Here is a 22,500-nt window from a genome sequence, read left to right on the forward strand (position 1 = left end):
AATTTTATTTTGTCCGGGTCACAATTTCTATTGCAGTTTCCTCATAGCTTATCGTTTTCTTTAGTCTTAAACGTTAAATAAAGAAAGACAATTAGGTCATTATAGATAATGACAGTAATTAAAAAAAAAACTTATTACTGCAGCTACTCTCTTGTAAGAAAATTATATCAATAATAAATAATAATGCCATGATGTCTAGCAAGGACAATGGAACAACTTTTATTCTAAAAGTTTAACATAGGTATAACTTCAAAATTAGCAATGCTGTGGAGCATATGTTCTAAAACGCCACCTTTGTCCTTGTTGCAACCCTTTTTGAAGTTCCAAGAATTTAGTTCAGCATAAAAATCCGCTGCTTTGAAATATTTAATGGTCTTTCTCAGGACAAGATCGTAATAATGATCTATGATTTTCAATGTTTTAAAGATATAATATGGAAGGTCTGTCCAACACCACCGGAACCTGATTGATTATTCTTTAAGATATTCTTTCCACAACAAAACTAAAAAAGAATCCCAAAATGCAACTTATGGTACTACAGCCCCTCACACAGTGTTATAAAAAATTCCTGTGCAGCAAAAACCTATAAAAGAGAATATTTATTTGGATTCCATTCAAATACATGTCAAGTTCAGTTCTTTTGTTATGGTTTAAGGGATTTCTAGTTTTCTAGAAGCTTGATAGTTATGGCTGTTCGTTTGATGGAATATTATTTTAAACCTCTTCGCATTTGTCTTGAGAGTAAATACTAGCAAGAGATTAATGCATATGTAATTAGAATTATTTAAGATTCAGATACCCTCTTTCCCATAAAATTAGTGTCTTCATAAGGTATTTTCAGCCCTCTACCAACCTTATTATTAATACGAAGGATGGAGTTTCAAGCACCATAGATAGCACCGTAGCCTGTAATTATCAATATTATATGAGATCAATCTTTGTCTACTTCAAAACACAAACTTATTTAGGAAAGGAATTCTTTGCAATGGTGTTAATTGTCAGAAGTAGAAAAATAAAACTCTAGGATAAAAACCATTCGTAAACTAATTTTCGTTCATCGTTCGTTCGTTCGTTCGTTCGTTCGTTCGAGAGAGAGAGAGAGAGAGAGAGAGAGAGAGAGAGAGAGACTTATGATTTATTGCACTCTGTTGCAGTATCTTGAAAGCCTACCATTTTTCATCGTGATATACTTGTATACATTTTGGCTGACACTGTTACTCACGTATTCTATTCTCTCTCTCTCTCTCTCTCTCTCTCTCTCTCTCTCTCTCTCGAATCCGTTTACCGTGTTACTATACACTACATCCGCTTCGAGCCTGTTTCATGTATTTACTAATTTGTATGGAAAGAAATTCGTACATTGAGTAGCATTGTATCTTTTTAATTCTGGTTTGTATCCGTAACCTCTGGACTGATTTGTGTTAAGAGTGAAGAGGTTGTAATCTACATTTGTTATTCCTTTAAGAATTTTGAATGCCTCTGTCAACAGTCTCCTTAGTCGTGAGATTGTAGATTAAAGAAGCTCCAACGTTCTTTTCTCCGTCTATATTCAGATTGTCTTAGTGTCGGAACTGGTTTGGTGGTCCTAGATTGTACTACTTCCAGTCTATCTATATCCTTCTGAATACTTGGAGCTCAGAATTGGACTCCGTATTCTAGATGCAGTCTTACTAGTGATGTTTACAGCTGCAGTACAATGTCTTTGTTTCTATATTTGAATTGTCTCTTTATGTAACCATTAGTTTCGGAGATTTCTTTTCAAGTTTCATGGTCTGTTTGGTGAACTTTAAATCTTTGCTGATGATAATGCCAAGATCTTCCTCTGGTCCACATTTTCTAATTCATTACCGAGCGGTGAGTAATCTGTTTGTGGGTTATTATAACATATATGCATAACTTTGCAGAAAGGCATTTGCCATTTTCTGGACTTTTCTCCCAACCATTCTCTCTCTGGAGATAGTTGAAATTAATAAATTACGTAGATTTAAAAGATTGGCACATGTCAATGACGGAGCCTAAATAGTTCATGCCTATAGGGAGAGAGTTGACCATAAAAATTACTTTAATTTTGAAACAGTGCCGCATGCCAATGACGGAGCCTAGATGGATCCTCCCTTCGGGAGAGAGTTGTCAGTAGAAAATTACTTTGATTTTGAAAAAGGGAATATGCCAGTGACAGAGCCTAGATGGATCCTACCTTTCGGGAGAGAGTTGACAGTAGAAAATTACTTTTATTTTGAAAAAAAGCACATGCCAGTGACGGAGCCTAGATGGATCCTCCCTTTCTGGAGAGAGTTGACAGTAGAAAATTACTTTTATTTTGAAAAAGAGCACATGCCAGTGACGGAGCCTAGATGGATCCTCCCTTTCTGGAGAGAGTTGACAGTAGAAAATTACTTTGATTTTGAAAAAGGGAATATGCCAGTGACAGAGCCTAGATGGGCCCTACCTTTCCTGAGAGAGTTGGCAGTAGAAAATTATTTTGATTTTAAAAAAGAGCACATGCCAGTGACGGAGCCTAGATGGATCCTCCCTTTCTGGAGAGAGTTGACAGTAGAAAATTACTTTTATTTTGAAAAAGAGCACATGCCAGTGACGGAGCCTAGATGGATCCTCCCTTTCTGGAGAGAGTTGACAGTAGAAAATTACTTTGATTTTGAAAAAGGGAATATGCCAGTGACAGAGCCTAGGTGGATCCTACCTTTCGGGAGAGAGTTGACAGTAGAAAATTACTTTTATTTTGAAAAAGAGCACATGCCAGTGACGGAGCCTAGATGGATCCTCCCTTTCTGGAGAGAGTTGACAGTAGAAAATTACTTTGATTTTGAAAAAAGGAACATGCCAACGACGGAGCCTAGATGGATCCTCCCTTTCGGGAGAGAGTTGGCAGTAGAAAATTATTTTGATTTTGAAAAAGAGCACATGCCAGTGACGGAGCCTAGATGGATCCTCCCTTTCTGGAGAGAGTTGACAGTAGAAAATTACTTTGATTTTGAAAAAGGGAACATGCCAGTGACAGAGCCTAGATGGGCCCTACCTTTCCTGAGAGAGTTGGCAGTAGAAAATTATTTTGATTTTGAAAAAGAGCACATGCCAGTGACGGAGCCTAGATGGATCCTCCCTTTCTGGAGAGAGTTGACAGTAGAAAATTACTTTGATTTTGAAAAAGGGAACATGCCAGTGACAGAGCCTAGATGGATCCTACCTTTCCTGAGAGAGTTGACAGTAGAAAATTACTTTTATTTTGAAAAAAAGGAACATGCCAACGACGGAGCCTAGATGGATCCTCCCTTTCTGGAGAGAGTAGACAGTAGAAAATTACTTTGATTTTGAAAAAAGGAACATGCCAACGACGGAGCCTAGATGGATCCTCCCTTTCGGGAGAGAGTTGGCAGTAGAAAATTACTTTGATTTTGAGAAAGAGCACATGCCAGTGACGGAGCCTAGATGGATCCTCCCTTTCTGGAGAGAGTTGACAGTAGAAAATTACTTTGATTTTGAAAAAGGGAACATGCCAGTGACAGAGCCTAGATGGATCCTACCTTTCCTGAGAGAGTTGGCAGTAGAAAATTATTTTTATTTTGAAAAAGAGCACATGCCAATGACGGAGCCTAGATGGATCCTCCCTTTCTGGACAGAGTTGACAGTAGAATATTACTTTTATTTTGAAAAAAAGGAACATGCCAACGACGGAGCCTAGATGAATCCTCCCTTTCTGGAGAGACTAGACAGTAGAAAATTACTTTGATTTTGAAAAAAGGAACATGCCAACGACGGAGCCTAGATGGATCCTCCCTTTCTGGAGAGAGTTGACAGTAGAAAATTACTTTGATTTTGAAAAAAGGAACATGCCAACGACGGAGCCTAGATGGATCCTCCCTTTCGGGAGAGAGTTGGCAGTAGAAAATTATTTTGATTTTGAAAAAGAGCACATGCTAGTGACGGAGCCTAGATGGATCCTCCCTTTCTGGAGAGAGTTGACAGTAGAAAATTTCTTTGATTTTGAAAAAAGGAACATGCCAACGACGGAGCCTAGATGGATCCTCCCTTTCGGGAGAGAGTTGGCAGTAGAAAATTATTTTGATTTTGAAAAAGAGCACATGCCAGTGACGGAGCCTAGATGGATCCTCCCTTTCTGGAGAGAGTTGACAGTAGAAAATTACTTTTATTTTGAAAAAAGGAACATGCCAACGACGGAGCCTAGATGGATCCTCCCTTTCGGGAGAGAATTGGCAGTAGAAAATTATTTTGATTTTGAAAAAGAGCACATGCCAGTGACGGAGCCTAGATGGATCCTCCCTTTCTGGAGAGAGTTGACAGTAGAAAATTACTTTGATTTTGAAAAAAGGAACATGCCAACGACGGAGCCTAGATGGATCCTCCCTTTCGGGAGAGAGTTGGCAGTAGAAAATTATTTTGATTTTGAAAAAGAGCACATGCTAGTGACGGAGCCTAGATGGATCCTCCCTTTCTGGAGAGAGTTGACAGTAGAAAATTTCTTTGATTTTGAAAAAAGGAACATGCCAACGACGGAGCCTAGATGGATCCTCCCTTTCGGGAGAGAGTTGGCAGTAGAAAATTATTTTGATTTTGAAAAAGAGCACATGCCAGTGACGGAGCCTAGATGGATCCTCCTTTTCTGGAGAGAGTTGACAGTAGAAAATTACTTTGATTTTGAAAAAAGGAACATGCCAACGACGGAGCCTAGATGGATCCTCCCTTTCTGAAGAGAGTTGACAGTAGAAAATTACTTTGATTTTGAAAAAGACCACATGCCAGTGACGGAGCCTAGATGGATCCTCCTTTTCTGGAGAGAGTTGACAGTAGAAGATTACTTTGATTTTGAAAAAAGGAACATGCCAACGACGGAGCCTAGATGGATCCTCCCTTTCGGGAGAGAACTGGCAGTAGAAAATTACTTTGATTTTGAAAAAAGGAACATGCCAACGACGGAGCCTAGATGGATCCTCCCTTTCTGGAGAGAGTTGACAGTAGAAAATTACTTTGATTTTGAAAAAGACCACATGCCAGTGACGGAGCCTAGATGGATCCTCCTTTTCTGGAGAGAGTTGACAGTAGAAGATTACTTTGATTTTGAAAAAAGGAACATGCCAACGACGGAGCCTAGATGGATCCTCCCTTTCGGGAGAGAGTTGGCAGTAGAAAATTACTTTGATTTTGAAAAAAGGAACATGCCAACGACGGAGCCTAGATGGATCCTCCCTTTCGGGAGAGAACTGGCAGTAGAAAATTACTTTGATTTTGAAAAAAGGAACATGCCAACGACGGAGCCTAGATGGATCCTCCCTTTCGGGAGAGAGTTGGCAGTAGAAAATTATTTTGATTTTGAAAAAGAGCACCAGCCAGTGACGGAGCCTAGATGGATCCTCCTTTTCTGGAGAGAGTTGACAGTAGAAAATTACTTTGATTTTGAAAAAAGGAACATGCCAACGACGGAGCCTAGATGGATCCTCCCTTTCGGGAGAGAGTTGGCAGTAGAAAATTACTTTGATTTTGAAAAAAGGAACATGCCAACGACGGAGCCTAGATGGATCCTCCCTTTCTGGAGAGAGTAGACAGTAGAAAATTACTTTGATTTTGAAAAAAGGAACATGCCAACGACGGAGCCTAGATGGATCCTCCCTTTCTGGAGAGAGTTGACAGTAGAAAATTTCTTTGATTTTGAAAAAAGGAACATGCCAACGACGGAGCCTAGATGGATCCTCCCTTTCGGCAGTAGAAAATTACTTTGATTTTGAAAAAAGGAACATGCCAACGACGGAGCCTAGATGGATCCTCCCTTACTGGAGAGAGTTGACAGTAGAAAATTACTTTGATTTTGAAAAAAGGAACATGCCAACGACGGAGCCTAGATGGATCCTCCCTTTCTGGAGAGAGTTGACAGTAGAAAATTTCTTTGATTTTGAAAAAAGGAACATGCCAACGACGGAGCCTAGATGGATCCTCCCTTTCGGGAGAGAGTTGGAAGTAGAAAATTACTTTTATTTTGAAAAAGAGCACATGCTAGTGACGGAACATAGATGTATCCGCCCTTTCTGGAGGGAGTTGACATTAGAAAATTACTTTGATTTTGAAAAAAGGAACATGCCAACGACGGAGCCTAGATGGATCCTCCCTTTCGGGAGAGAGTTGGAAGTAGAAAATTACTTTTATTTTGAAAAAGAGCACATGCCAGTGACGGAACATAGATGTATCCGCCCTTTCTGGAAGGAGTTGACATTAGAAAATTACTTTGATTTTGAAAAAAGGAACATGCCAACGACGGAGCCTAGATGGATCCTCCCTTTCGGGAGAGAGTTGACAGTAGAAAATTACTTTGATTTTGAAAAAGAGCACATGCCGGTGACGGAGCCTAGATGGATCATCCCTTTCGGGAGAGAGTTGGCAGTAGAAAATTAATTTGATTTTGAAAAAGAGCACATGCCGGTGACGGAGCCTAGATGGATCCTCCCTTTCGGGAGAGAGTTGACAGTAGAAAATTACTTTGATTTTGAAAAAGAGCACATGCCGGTGACGGAGCCTAGATGGATCCTCCCTTTCGGGAGAGAGTTAATCATAAAAAAAATAACTTTGATTTTGAGGAAGAGCACATGCCAATGACGGAGCCTAGATAGTTCCTACTTTTTGGGTTAAAATATATGGAAATTTACAAAATTACGTAGCGTGCCACCAAGACCAAGCTCCTGTCGTTGACTTCGGCGGGTGTTATTAAATTTAGGCTTCACATCACAATGCTTTATAATCTCTCTATTCGTTAACACGATTTATTGACAAAGCATATATCTTAGGGAGAAATTTAACTTAGTAAATAAGCTTCGATTCACATTACTTGGTAATTATTTGAAAACAATGACGCCACTTGGACAAAAATACTTCCGACCAATCTGCTGTTAGGAAATTTTTCTTAGCTAAAAGGGCACCCCTGCGAGTCGGAGCAAATCTGCCTCATTAACAAAATGAATAATAGTGATATTTACAGCTGTACTACAGTGTCTTTGTTTTTGTATTTGAATTATCTCTGTGCGTAACCCATTACTTTCTGTGCTTTCTTTTCTACTTTTATTCTCTGTTTGGTGAACTTTGCTAATGATAATGCCAAGACCTTTCTCTTGGTCCATACTTCTGAGTTCGCAGCGTTTATGCCTAGTTTAGTATCGTCGGCAAATTTTGTTATTTTACGAGTTGATCCTAATTCTATGTCATTAATATAAATCAGAAATAGTAATGGGCCAAGGACGGAGCCTTGAGGTTCTCCGCTTGTAACAGCTGCCCACTCTGAGGCTTCTCAATTCCGTTTTCTGTATGTCAGCCAATCTTTGATCCATTCAGCTGGCTCATCAATGATGCCTAGTGCTCAAATTTCAACCATTAATTTTTTATGAGATTCTTTGTCAAAAGCCTTTCAAAAGTCTAGGTATATGATGTCTTTTTCCCTGCTTTTGTCATATATGCTAGACATGTGGAAAAATTCCATCAGATTTGTCCCACAGGATCTCTTTGTCCAAAATCTTGTTGGCTGTCTATCAGAAGATTGTTTTTCTCTATATATTCTACTATTGAATCTACTATAATTGATTAAAAAATTTTGTAAGGCACTGAAGTAGACAAACAGGTCTGTAGTTTCCAGTTTCTTCTTTTGGTCCCTTGTAGATTGGAGTAACATTGCCTAGTTTCAATCCTTGTGGTACCTTTCGTTCGTTGGCTGTCTTTCGGAACATTTTGTAAAAATTAGGGGTTAAATCTTCTTCTGGTTCTATAATCTCTCTTCGTGAATATCATCTGGTCCTGGTGGCTCTTGATATTTGATAGCTGGTTCAAGAGTCGGCTTTTTTCCAAATAATTTGTTATAAGAATACCCTCTGAGTCTATTAAAGGGCTAATGTTGTTTTTGATTGGTTTTCTAGTTTACATATGCAAAAACAAATCGGTGTTTCTTCACTAGATGAAGGTACTTTTTCTATTCATTGATCTTGACATTTATAACTAGTTTATCTACATTTTTGCTAAACCTTTTGTGTTCGAAAATTTCACGAATTTGGGCAGGGAATCCACTGATTTATGTTTCCTTTCTCTGCTTCTTATTACACTGGCTATATCTCTGTTGAAGGGCTGTGGAGTTCCATTTGGTAATTTTTTTTTTTTATGCGGCATATATTTATCCCCTTTTTTCTTTGTATATTTCTACGAAGGAGTCCCATTGTGTATCTATGTTTCCTGTTTGGTTGTAATTCAAATTTTTCGTGTATTCCTTCAGTTGTATCCAGTTTCCTTGCCTGTTGTATCTTTTTATAATTTTCTTTTCTTTTAGTCGAAGAATATTTACCTGAAACCTAACTATTCGTCAATATTTTTGCCTACTGAGACACTGCATACCAAATTTTCCTCTGTTGTTAGCACAATATATAGTACACTGTTTCCCCCTAGTTAGTTTATCGACTTACTGATGGAGGAATTCATCAGAGAGAGAGAGAGAGAGAGAGAGAGAGAGAGAGAGAGAGAGAGAGAGAGAGAGAGAGAGAGAGAGAGAGAGAGAGAAAAGGGCCCTATTGAAACATGTTGAATATGGATTGCCAAAATCATTTTCTAAATCTGATTGAGTGCGGGGGTGTTCTCTTTGATGACGCCATCGTTGAATTGCAAAGCAAAATAACTGAAAATTCTGCACAGATAAAAAACCGGTGACACTGGAGGCGAATGAAATGAACAAAATTAACTACGGATTATTCCCGTTTACGAGCAATGCCATATGCTCTATACTGAACGTTACTTGGTAATCTGCAAAAGGGAATGGATAAAAAATACTCCAACTTCCATTCAGATTTCTCATCCCTCTCTATTGAAACTTTCATATAACTTCATTCTTCTTGTATGTTGTTATTGCCTTTAATTCCTCATTCTTCTCATACAGTATCTACACAGACTAGAAATCTATTTTTCGACTAAGTGTAAGAAAAAAGATTTTCTTCTTATGCATTTCACTGGGTGTTTCGTATATTTGTTATAAAATGGTGTCTTGAATAATATATATTGTTAGTGATAATTAATTTACCATGCGTAAAAAGTATTTTTTTTGGCTATTTTTCTTTTAATATGAGAACCAAATCCTCTTGTTCTATCTCTTCGACAATGAAAATGATAGAAAGGCAAATAGAATATTTTTATCAAATGTGAGGAAATCAAAATAAAACGTTTTAGTCATTTTTTCCGTTAGTGGAAGGCGAGTGACGATGAATACTCGAAACTAAATATTTTCAACAACTGAAGTCATGATGACCCTGTGTGAAAAGACGACCTTCGTCTTTGGAGATATGACTGCAATGCGGCCCGAAATGACAAGAGATGTAAACGCAGTGAAAACACATTCAGAAATGGGCTTTTGATAAATTATTAGAACCAAAATAACTCACCAGCTCACAAAGTTGTCATGGAATGGAAACACCTCATATTTTACTTCTGCTATTGTTATCGAACTTCCAAAGGGAATAAATAAATAAATAAATATATATATATATATATATATATATATATATATATATATATATATATATATATATATATATAAAGAATATTATAGGACGCTTCCGTCAAGTTCCAGAGACAGCTGGCTAACTGAAAGTTGATTGATATATTTTAACGTAAATTAGTTGTTTTTCCATGGGCCATAACGGAAATCCACTCCTTAGAGCCTAGATTATAGAAGTAAACAGATGAAGAGCAACAGATAATCAAACTTTTAAGCCGAGGGGTTTCAGTAGCACCCATAGCCTTATATTCCTTGCGAGCTAGGGCCTAGTCATTAGCCATTGCCTGGCCCTCCCTGGTCCAATTTGTTACGTGGAGATAGGAACTTGAGCGAAAGGTCCACCTACTTAGTCATCATCAGCCATTGCCTGCCCAAAGTTTAGTTGGAGAAGAAGCTTGACACAAACCATATGTATATATGGTTGATTTTTCAGGACATACTGTAGTGTATATATATCTTGTGCGATTTGTATCCATCTAATCTAATATAATGATAGTTAAGAAGACATTTTCCCTTAAATTTAGAGACTATTAAAATATCATCGTAATCTCCATCATCGTTGTTTTCTTTGTCGGAATTCCAGTCCCACGCGCTGTGTAGTGTCAGCATACTGTAATAGTTAATATTCCTCATCATATTTTCTTCCAAAACTTTTACCTTGAATAATTTCAGCAACATCAAAGATAGATTGGAAAAATAATAGGGTTATGATGAAAAGCAACACTTTTCAGAGAGAGAGAGAGAGAGAGAGAGAGAGAGAGAGAGAGAGAGAGAGAGAGAGAGAGAGAGAGAGGTCGTAATTACTTTTGTCAAGCAAAATAGAAAAACACACAGAATGAACAGCTTTCTTTACTTTTTCAATATAACCAGAGTTGCGTTTCAAGACAACGTTGTCAAGAGATAACTTATCAATGAATCATTATTATACACTGAAGGTAGAAAATAGTAGTCTATCGAAAACTAAATGCGTTTTTACTTAAGAATGTAAATGGAGAAGTAAGATATGTGGAGGTATCAGAATGTTTATTATTATTATTATTATTATTATTATTATTATTATTATTATTATTATTATTATTATGATGATGATGATGATGATGATGATGATGATGAAGAGTATTATTATTTAGTTTGTTATTAATAATATCACTGTCTTTTATATTATTATTATTATTATTATTATTATTATTATGATGATGATGATTATGATGATGAAGAGTATTATTATTTAGTTTGTTATTAATAATATCACTGTCTTTTATATTATTATTATTATTATTATTATTATTATTATTATTATTATTATGATTATGATTATGATTATTATTATTGTTACCATTATTATTATGATTGTGTTGTTATTATTTGTTATTGATGATCCATGTTGAACTGGACCAGTAATGTTCCTGTCCCAGAGACATTTCCATAAATCATGATGTGAAATATGAATTCGTGAATTTCATTTCCGCCCACAAAATTAATGATTATATTGTAAACTTCTGCCTCGAAATTATTACTGCAATATTGTTATGTTGTTATTATTTGTTTATTCTTATATGATATTCATGATCATAATAATGTGCGGAAAAAATGCTAAAGATATGTTGATACAAAGTTTTAATTATTAAAAAAAGGAAAAAAAAACGCTTAAGAAAGACTTTTCTTAAACGTGAGTTGCACGCCATATAACTCATCTTTTCATTAGAAGAATCTGGCTTTTGAATGGGATTCCACATTCATTCACACATTCCTCACCCATCCATCCATACCTAGAAGCCATTTAATATAGAATGGAATCTTCCTTTCTTTTTATTTACAGGCTTCTGTTACGCCGAGCTGGTGACATGGAGTCCCCAGTCGTCGGGGCATCTGTACACAGCCACCTATCAGTTGGTTGGGGAATTCGTGGCCTATTTGTTGGGGATCCTCAACGTCCTCTTCACTGCATCCACGCTCGCTGCAGTGTGCAAAGCTCTGGTGAGACACTCTTCTTTTCATTTCTAAAGTTATTACAATTGTGATAATTTTTCTCCTCTAATACATATGATCTACGCTCAGGGACTCCCATTTTTGTTTTCGAGGGTTTGGTTGTCTGGTCAGCTACACAAACACACAGATATATATATATATATATATATATATATATATATATATATATATATATATATATATATATATATGTATATATATATATATATATACATGTATGTATGTATATATATACACACATATATATATATATATATTTATATATATACATATATATATATATATATATATATATATATATGCTGATTATATACCCTAATGTAACCTCTTATAGTGGCTTAGGGTAATGTACTGTAAATATTTTAAAAAGGTATTTAACTATAACATAATGGCATCATTATCATTGAATCAAATGAACTGAAGCTGGTTCCAATCTTACTCCTTTTTATCCCAAAGTGACTTTTAATGGATCTTTTCGATGTACTGCAAAAGTTTTCTCTTAAACTTTGCCTCTCGGATGTAATCTGATCCCCTGAGGTACTAATTTCGGATTTCGCTGGAGAGCAAAACTTTCAAGTAAGATTTCATTTGTAAATTATCAGGAAACATTACTGAAGGGTCTGCATTGCAACTGTGCCTACCTTTTAGCCTTTTACTTCAATTCTGTGCGAGCTTCCTGTCTTTCATTTTCCTATGCAGCCTTTTTAAATTTTAATTTCATGGAGTAATTGCGGGGTGTTCCCCAGTTTCGTCGTTGAATGGTGTTCTCGGCCACAGAGTTAGGTCATATGGCCATAATGTTTTAAGTAAATCAAGAGGAATCTCTTCCCAGTTATGTTTTTAGCGTTGTTTTAATCACATTCGTGAAAACGAAATATTTTTGGGATAATTTCACGCAGTTTTCGTCATCCTTTTATTTTATTGCATAATAATTTGTTTTCTATTCAGCCGAAAACTTTTGGTTCAATACTCTAATTGTATTTAGTTTGATTTGAAAGTGTTACTTCCTATGGCAAATGGTTTGAAAAAAAAAAACTCTAATTCATGCTGCCTCTTGTGTTAATTATAAAACTACATTTACTGTACTTGCGGGTCCTTTAAGTTTTAAGTCTTCAAATTAACCTTAGTCCTTCCACTAACAATTGATTAGAATATTCAGGAATAGATTGATAGAAATATGTTTTAGACTTTGGTTTTTTATCTAATTTCTTTTCTTTATATTTTGTTGAGATATGACTAGACTGTGATGAATTTTATAAATATATTTCGTGTTTTTATTTTTTTCTATTTCACTTTTGTTTCGGAAAGAACCCCTATTAGTGGTGAACCTATCATTACTATTATACTTTTTATTATTATTATCATTATTATTATTATTATTATTATTGAATATGTTTGAGATGAAGTGTCTGAGGAGTATGGCTGGTGTATCTCGAGTAGATAGGGTTAGGAACGAAGTATTGAGGGTAAGAACGGGTGTAAGAAATTATTTAGCAGCTAGAGTGGATATGAATGTGTTGAGGGGGTTTGGCCATGTTGAGAGGATGGAAAATGGCTGCCTGCTATAGAAGGTAATGAATTTCAAGAATTGATGGGAGAAGGACAAGAGGAAGGCCAAGGTTTGGGTGGATGGATGGAGTGATGAAAGCTCTGGGTGGTAGGAGGATAGATGTGAGAGAGGCAAGGGAGCATGCTAGAAACAGGAATGAGTGGCGAGCGATTGTGACGCAGTTCTGGTAGGCCCTGCTGCTTCCACCGATCGCCTTGGAAGACTGCGGAGGTAGCAGATGTCGAGGATTCGGCGTCATGAAGCTTCATCTGTGGTGGATGACAGGGGAAGGTGTTCTGTGGCACCCTAGCAGTACCAGCCGAAATCGGTTGAGTCCCTCGTCAGCCTGGGAGGAGCGTAGAGTGGAAAGGTCCCCCCCCCCCCCCTTTTTTTCCATTTGTTTGATCTCTGCTACCCTCCAAAATTGGGGGAAGTGCCTTGGTATATATATTAGATAGAATTATTATTATCATTATTATTATTTTTTTTTATTATTATTATTTATGAGTTTATAATTAACCAGAATACAAGTAATAAAAATTGATTTATTAGACTTATTTGTTTAATGTGACGAATCATTTTACTTTATTTTTAAACTATTACATCCCGACATTCCATAACAGAATATTATCCTTAACAAGGAAAATTACATTTGTGTCACAGCTTTATTTGCATTCAGTATTCAGCATTTACTTGACCAACAATCCTATACAATACATCATACCAAACTCTCCTTGATTAAAAGAATATAACCCCTACTCTAGTTTGCCTTTTATTGGTTGCTATGATTTCTTTCTTGGAATACTTTGAGCTATAGATTTTCTACATTTGATATTCATCTATACCGGGACTTTTCAATTTCCTTCTTACCTCCTTACACAATCCCTCCGGTACAGAAGCGAGGTATCCTTTTTCAACCATGATTTCGTTTCTTTGTATACACAAAATGCTCACAAACATATATATATATATATATATATATATATATATATATATATACATATATATATATACATATATATATATATATATATATATATATATATATATATGTATGTATGTATGTATGTATATATATATGTATATATATACATGTATATATATATGTATGTATATATACAGTATGTATATATATAATGGATATATATATATATATATATATATATATATATATATATATATATATATATATATATATAAATGTATATATATTTACTGTATATGTGTAGAAATAAATGGAAAATTCAGAGTGATATAGACTCGAAAACTTGAAAATCGACAGCATCAAACCATAAGTTAGGTGCTTAATATATATATATATATATATATATATATATATATATATATATATATATATATATAAATGATATATATATATATAATCTGTATATGTATTTGCTGTGCTCGTGTAGAAATAAATGCCCATATAATTCAAGCAGGGGAAGGACAAACGAGTAATAATTTGAATGGTGTTTCCACCCCTTTTACAAACGTTAATGATTATGTTAGTACATATTAAAGTTTTGAATAACGAATAATTAAGGTCTTTAGAATGGTTTATTTTCGACTTGCCCTTGAAGATTATGATATATAACTAATAAGATGGGATGTTACAAATTAAATAGAGTACGCACTATGCCGGTATTTTACATCTTCTTAATTAGTAATTATGACATCTTTTGTTTGGAAATATCGTATTTCTATATGTCGTAAACATTTGTTGCCATGAATTTAAAGATATAGAATTGAGAATAAGTCAATGAACAGTTGCCTTATAAAGCAAGCTAGATTTCATTTTGACCCCTAATGAGTGGCTAGGGGAATGATGTATATTTGGCCTGAGTACAATGCTTCTCATAAGTCCTGGTATGAATGTGGATGTCATGAGATTCTGGTAATAAAAGTTTGTGGCAGGCATAACAACTATTTGTGTTCGATCTACTGGGATCCAGACATAAATGATTTTATCTTCGATTGTCGTCTTACCATCATGGCTAAAATACAAGACGATAGAAAGGCCTCTTTTGTCTTTGTTGGTGATTTCAATGCTCACTATAGGGAGTGATTAAGTTCTGTTTCTCCTGCTAATCGTTATGGCTTAAGAGCTTTGGGCTTTGCCTCTGAATCAGGCTGTGAGCAAATCACAAGTGAAGCTACTCATAGATGTTTTCCAGTTGGGACATCTGATCATGCCTTGATTTCATTAGTATGGAAGACTGAGCATCCTGTCTCTGATATGTCATACTCATGTAAGATTTATAAAAAAAATATCAAGGAGTCAGGAATGGCATGTTGAGTGATATTTTGAGGTTGAATTAGTCACAATTGTATAATAGTGTTGAGCCAGTTCTTCCTTTGAGTGAGACTCTAGTCAACATAAATTATTGGCATATTCCTTCTCATGTGCTAAGCTACCGAGTGAAAGATATACCCTTGTTCAGTGATGATTGCAGGCGTGCTTATTTCGAGAAGCAGGAGGCCCATCATCTTTGGAGGGGTAACAGATCAAATTTGACTTGGAATAACTATGCTCAGCTTAGAGCTTTTGCTTAGAGAGTTTATGCTTCAACTAAAAGAAACCCTCCGTACAAACCAGAATCATAAGTGGTGGGCTACCATTAAATCTGCACTCTTTGGTGTAGATGCAACTGTTCCTCGTTTACTTATACCAGATGGCTCAGTCACTCAATGTCCAAAGAAAAGGCAACCCTTTTGGCTGATGTGTTTGACAGTAAACAGAGTAATGAGAAACTTGAATTTCTTCATTCCTGTTTTCCTGAGGCTAAACTCTCTAGTTCAGCTTTTCGATCTCGTGAAATTGAAGCTCTCTTGATGGATCTTGATGCTTATCGAGGTGTAGACCAAATGGTATTTTTCCTTTCTTTCTTTGTAAAGACTGCATATTTCTTAGCTCAAAAGTCATCTGTTACATCTGCAAGTTAGCAGGAAGAGGTTCTTTAAGCACTTGTTGGAGAAAATGTAATGATACTCCATTATGTTAATGGGTTTGCGGTAGCTCAAATCTAGCACATTACTTCCCAATTTCCATAACTCCTATATTATGTAAAGTTTTTTAACTTTTCTTTGGCAAAACATCTAAATAGGTTTGCTCAAGGTAATCATCTGTTCCTAGTTTGCAATTTAGCTTTCTGAAAGGCCTTGGAGCATGTTATTCCCTTCTTACAATCTCCAATGCTGTACAGAAATCTCTTGATTTTTGTCAGGAAGTTCGAATGACTGGCCTTGATTTTAGTGCTGCCTTTGACCCTGAGGCCCCTGTTTCAAACTCAAGCAGTTGGGAGTGAGTGGATCTTTTCTTAGCATTATTATTGAATTTTTGAGTAATACATCGCAAAGAATTATTGTTGATTGGCACCATAGTGAGTATAGGAATGTGATATCTGGTGTTCCTTAGGATAGTGTTCTTGGCCCATTACTTTTCATACTGTATACACATATGTGGTTTGGCCTAGAAAACAATCTCGTTGCATATGCAGATGAGGCTACTCTCTTTGCATCAATTCCATCTTAATATAAGTCTTTGGTTGCTGAATCCCTTAATAGAGATCTAGCTAAAATTAGTGCATGGTATAAATTATGAGGCATGATATTGAATGTTTAAACTCTACGTATGATTACTAGTAGGTCGAGGAGAGTGACTCCTCAACATCTGGATCTCAATTGATAATATTTCTTTACCTCTGTATGACTCTTTTAAAAATTTAAAGGTGATTCTTTACAGGATATGTGCTTTTGAGAAACACATTGGGTCTGTGTCTTCTTCAATTTCACACAAAAAATTTGCTTATTGAGAAAGTTTTAAGATTTTCTGTGATCGATCTATTTTGGAGAAATTTTAGGTGTTTCATTCTACCGTGTTAAAAGTTTTGTTTTCTTGTCCGGTCTTCAGCTGCTGAATCTCAACCTGATTTGTTGGACAGGAACTTGCGGTTTACTAAATTTCTTATTCCTGATCTAGATACCAGCCTTTGGCACCATCGTTCAATTAGTTCGTTATGCATATTGCATGACATTTTTCATGATTATGACCATCCTTTACATTCGGATCTACCCGGACAGTACCATCCTGTTCGTGATACTAGGTATACAGTTGATTCTAATAGTCATGCCATTTCCATCATAAGGCTCAGTACTACACAGGATTCTAGAAATTTTATTCCAGCTGAGACCAAGTTGTGGAATGATCTTATTAATCAGCTATTTCTATCAGTGGAACTTCAAAAGTTCATATTTGCAGCAAATAAACAGGCTGACATAAGCCTCTTTTTTATAGGTTATATATAAAAGATTTGTATTAATGTTGTTACTGTTCTTATGATATTTGATTTCAGTTGTTTAATGCTAGCTTGTAGTTTATCTATCTTCCTATTTCCTTTCCTCAATAGGCTAATTTTTCCCAGTTTGACCTCTTGGGCTGATAGTATCCTGGTTTTTCAACTAGAGTTGTAGCTTAGCTAGTAATAATAGTAATAATAATAATAATAAAAATAATAATAATAATAATATATGTATATATACATATATATATGTATGTATATATTATATATATATATATATATATATATATATATATATATATATATATATATATATAAACTCGTAAAGGGTGTGAATTTTGTGAATCTCAATAGACAGATGAATTTGTAGACGTAGTTTATGCATATTTTTTTGTAAGATAGAAAGTAAAAAAAGTGATTTGTTAAGATAAAATAGATATATATATATATATATATATATATATATATATATATATATATATAGATATAGATAAAAAATCAAGATTGTAATTGTTTTAAAGAACTCTTATTAACATTATATATAGAGCGAATAGTCTTTCATCCGAATTTAAAGTTATTTGTTTCAAATCTAATCAGAATATATTCTAATATTCTAAGCTTTTGTACACTCTGAGATTTGGCAAATTTTTTTTTTTTTTTTTTTTTTTTTTTTTTTTTTTTTTTGTGTGTGTGTGTGTGTGTGTGTGTAAGAAGATGAATTCTTCTCGTCCTAATCGCCTATCTCATACTTCGAGCAACACATAAAGCCTGTATATAAGAATTTTCAAAATCATTGATAGAAAAATGAAAAATATATGCACTGTTTATTGCAATGGCCTGCGTGTACGTGAAAAGAATCTTTCCATATGAAATCGTCCAACACACAGATTTCAGTTCACTTACAAAACTGGCACTGGTAAGAGCTTTGTAATCAGGTAGTAGGTTGGCCAGGGCACCAGCCGCCCGTTGAGATACTACCGCTAGAGAGTTATGGGGTCCTTTGACTGGCCAGACAGTACTACATTGGATCCTTCTCTCTGGTTAAGGTTCTTTGCCTTTGCCTACACACACACCGAGTATTCTGGCCTATTCTTTACACATTCTCCTCTGTCCTCATACACCTGATAACACTGAGATTACCAAACAATTCTTCTTCACCCAAGGGGTTAACTACTAGGCGAAGGACACTTCAAAATCAAACCATTGTTCTCTAGTCTTGGGTAATGCCATAGCCTATGTACCATGGTATTCCACTGTCATGGGTTATAGTTCTCTTGCTTTAGGGTACACTCGGGCACACTATTCTATCTAATTTCGCTTCCTCTTGTTTTGTTAAAGTATTTATAGTTTATATTGGAATTATTTATTTTAATGTTGTTACTGTCCTTAGAATATTTTATTTTTCCTTGTTTCCTTTCCTCACTGGGTTATTTTTCCTGTTGGGGCCCCTGGGCTTATAGCATTCTGCTTTTCCAAATAGGGTTGTAACTTAGCAATTAATAATAATAATAATAATAATAATAATCAGCAGTAAGACAAAGTTTTTTTAATACCTATAAATAGACAGGATTTTCATACATTTGCTACATCTCAGAATGAGCAATAACTTAGAATCTATTCTCATAAGATTGGAAATATCATCTTTAAATTCTGATGAAAGTTCATTCCCCCTGAATAAGCTGTATGTAATATAGATATGATTTTCTATTTTGCGAACTATTTATTCTAGTCGGGATATTTATTTGATCATTGATAATAGGTAGTAGGTTGGACAGAGCATCAGCTACCCGTTGAGATACTACCGCTAGAGAATTAGTGGGTCTTTTGACTGGCCATACAGTACTACATTGGATCCTTTACTCTGGTTACAGTTCATTTTTCCTTAGGTTACACATAAACCGAATAGTTTGGCCTATTCTTTACATATTCTCTTCTGTCCTCATACACCTAACAACACCGAGATTACCAAACAGTTCTTCTCTCAAGGGGTAAACTACTGCACTGTAATTGTTCAGTGGCTACTTTCCTCTTGCCAAGGGTAGAAGAGACTTTTTAGCCATGGTAAGTCGCTCTTCTAGGAGAGGGACACTCCAAAATCATACCATTGTTCTCTAGTCTTGGGTAGTGCCATAGCCCCTGTATCATGGTCTTCCACTGTCTTGGGTTAGAGTTCTCTTGCTTAAGGGTACACTTGTGCACACTATTCTATCTTATTTCGCTTCCTCTTATTTTGTTAAAGTCATTGTAGCTTATATGTGAAATATTTATGTTAATGTTGTTACTGATCTTGAAATATTTTATTTTAATTGTTAATTACGTCTCTTATTTCCTTTCCTCACTGGGTTATTTTACTTCCTGTAGTCCCTGAGCTTATAGCATACCGCTTTTCCAACTAGGGTTATAGCTTAGCAAGTAACAACAACAATAATAATAATAATAATAATAATAATAATAATAATAATAATAATAATAATAATAATAATAATAATAATAATAAGGTTATTTAACTTGTTTATTCTAATATGAAAAAATGGGTATATATCTATATTTCATTGTAATTACAAAGGATTTTACATTTTTTCCGTATCTTTTAATTGCATGTAGTTTTTTAAAATAACACCGTCGTGTATCGAAACTTGCAAATAAATAATAAGAAAGATGTAATAGTCGTACTTCACCTTCAAATTCATCTGTATATATATATATATATATATATATATATATATATATCAATTTATTTATTCATTCATTCATTTATTTATTCATCATTCTTTAATTTATTTATTCATTTTATTTTTATTTTTCTATTATTTTGAATTTTGAATTTTTAGAATAGAAAACCTAAAATAAGTTTTAATGTCCACCTTACTGATCTCTTGACTCTAAATCCACAGTCCGCAACGATGGATTATATGTCTGGTGGCAAAGTGGCAAGTTTCGTGGCCCATCACATCGGCAGACTGCCCCTCACCCAAACCCTGCCGGATTTCATAGCTTTTGGTGCAGCCCTCTGCGTCGCTGTCGTTTTAGCTCTGGGATTAGAGGTACAGTATTAATGTTTATAGCTCTCTCTCTCTCTCTCTCTCTCTCTCTCTCTCTCTCTCTCTCTCTCTCTCTCTCTCTCTCTCTCTCAATCCCTTTTGATTTATTTTCCTCTTGCTGTTGCTAAATCTCTCTCTCTCTCTCTCTCTCTCTCTCTCTCTCTCTCTCTCTCTCTCTCTCTCTTTGTGTTGAATGTATCTTATTTTCTAACTTTTTGTAGTAGCTTTGATTTTGTTATCGTTTTTATACCTCAATTATTCCTACAAATGATGTTTTTTAATGAGTTTTCTTTCCTTATGAATATCTTCCTGTTTGTACTCCATTTTGCTTTACTGTTTTCCTGTTTATTGTAATGTTTTTAACTTAATGGTTTTTATGACATTGTTTTATTGGGAAACATCTGAATAATTCCATCACAATTGTGCCATTCTATTTTTTATTATCTTTTCTGTGTTCTCAAATTCTTTATTAATATATTTATTGTTTTTTGTGGTCTTTAGCTTTGCTACTATGTCCCTATATTTGAAACATGAGCCTCAAATTTTGTCTTTCATGTGCCATGGGGTAATATTTATATTTTGTATTTTATGTATACATATTTTATGCTATATTTACACACACACACACACACACACACATATATATATATATATATATATATATATATATATATGTATATATATACATGTGTGTGTATGTGTGTTTGTATGTGTATGCGTGTTTAAGCGCTCGTTCGTATGCATGAATTTACATGAACGTGTTTGTATATATGTATATATATATATATATATATATATGTATATATATATATATATATATATATATATATATATACTGCATATGTATAAACTGCACGTATGCATGCATTTTGTGATAGTCTATTAATTCAAATGAGAATATATAGGTAATGTATATATATATACGTTTAAATGCAGTTGGTGTAAAATTGTTTGTTTAGGAAAAGGTTTTGTAGTTGAGAGCTTTATATTAGAAAATAGTGTGAGAGGTTCAAGAGTAAAGTGATAAATTGTAAGTAACATACACAAGCATAAGAATACTTTGAAATCATTCATGAATGCAATTTAAATGTTGATAATGATGCACGATGTATAAAGACATTGATTGGAAGAGATTAAGAAAATTAATGACGAAAACTAAGGGTCATTTTAGAGTATTGAGAAGACACTGTGATTGGGGAAAAATTGGTGCTACATGAGGAGTAGAAAAATTTCCTTGCCTTTTAAATACATTTATGGAGGTACGTTAGTGGTAGTAAAAAATCTTTAAAGAAAAGGATTAGTGTTAGTAAATGGAGTTGGTAAAGACTGATAGATGTTGAGGATAATTTTTTGCGAGTATATTAGAGATCAACTCCCTAGACTGGTAAAAGAGTTGAAAATAACCCTGAGCAAGGTTAAGTATTCGTGTAATTATTTGAGAGTAAATTAAATCAGTAATGTTAGGAGGAGAGAATTTAAACATCACATAGGTGAAGCATGACACGTAATGGGGTTTAAGTAAGAAGAGAAGTGTCCCTGAAACTCATGTTAGGATGTATGAACTATTTGTTAGTTACCTATGATTATTTATATTGTTATTTTTGTTTATATATGTTTATCTTTCTTATCATTCTAGGTAGTAACAGTGATAGTAGGAATGTAGTTGTCAACATTATTGCCAGTATTATATACGATGCTTTATTATAATTATTTATTGTTACTAGTGTACTCGACCCATCAAAAATTACGGCTGAATATTTAGGTAGGTATGGACACATACGCACAGACACCACCCCTCTCTCCAGAGTATGACTATTTACTATCCCCCTACCCGAGGGACGGGGAGAGCTGAGCACGTGACCGGATATATATATATATATATATATATATATATATATATATATATATATATCAGACACTTGCTCTTTATTATATGGGAGAGATTATTATTATTATTATTATTATTAATATTATTATCAATATTAAAAATAAAAAATGAATCTTGAACAATAATGTTTAATATATCAATAAATTTAGATTTACTCAGGTTTCTAAAGTTGTTATTATCGTAGCAAATAT

The 22,500-nt window shown here is 34.6% G+C and overlaps 1 protein-coding gene across 4 annotated transcripts in view; it reads left to right on the forward strand.

Annotated features, from left to right (window-relative positions):
- LOC137654543 (probable cationic amino acid transporter) overlaps positions 1 to 22,500 on the forward strand; it is an 837,555-nt gene that overhangs the window by 598,939 nt on the left and 216,116 nt on the right. For all 4 annotated transcript variants that reach the window (XM_068388280.1, XM_068388287.1, XM_068388273.1 and 1 more), the window contains exons 3-4: positions 11,364 to 11,521; positions 20,275 to 20,424. In XM_068388280.1, the coding sequence (XP_068244381.1) occupies positions 11,364 to 11,521; positions 20,275 to 20,424 (308 nt within the window). The remainder of the gene's footprint in view (positions 1 to 11,363; positions 11,522 to 20,274; positions 20,425 to 22,500) is intronic.

This window comes from Palaemon carinicauda, chromosome 1 (assembly GCF_036898095.1).
Source record: "Palaemon carinicauda isolate YSFRI2023 chromosome 1, ASM3689809v2, whole genome shotgun sequence".
Taxonomy (NCBI): Eukaryota; Metazoa; Arthropoda; class Malacostraca; order Decapoda; family Palaemonidae; genus Palaemon; species Palaemon carinicauda.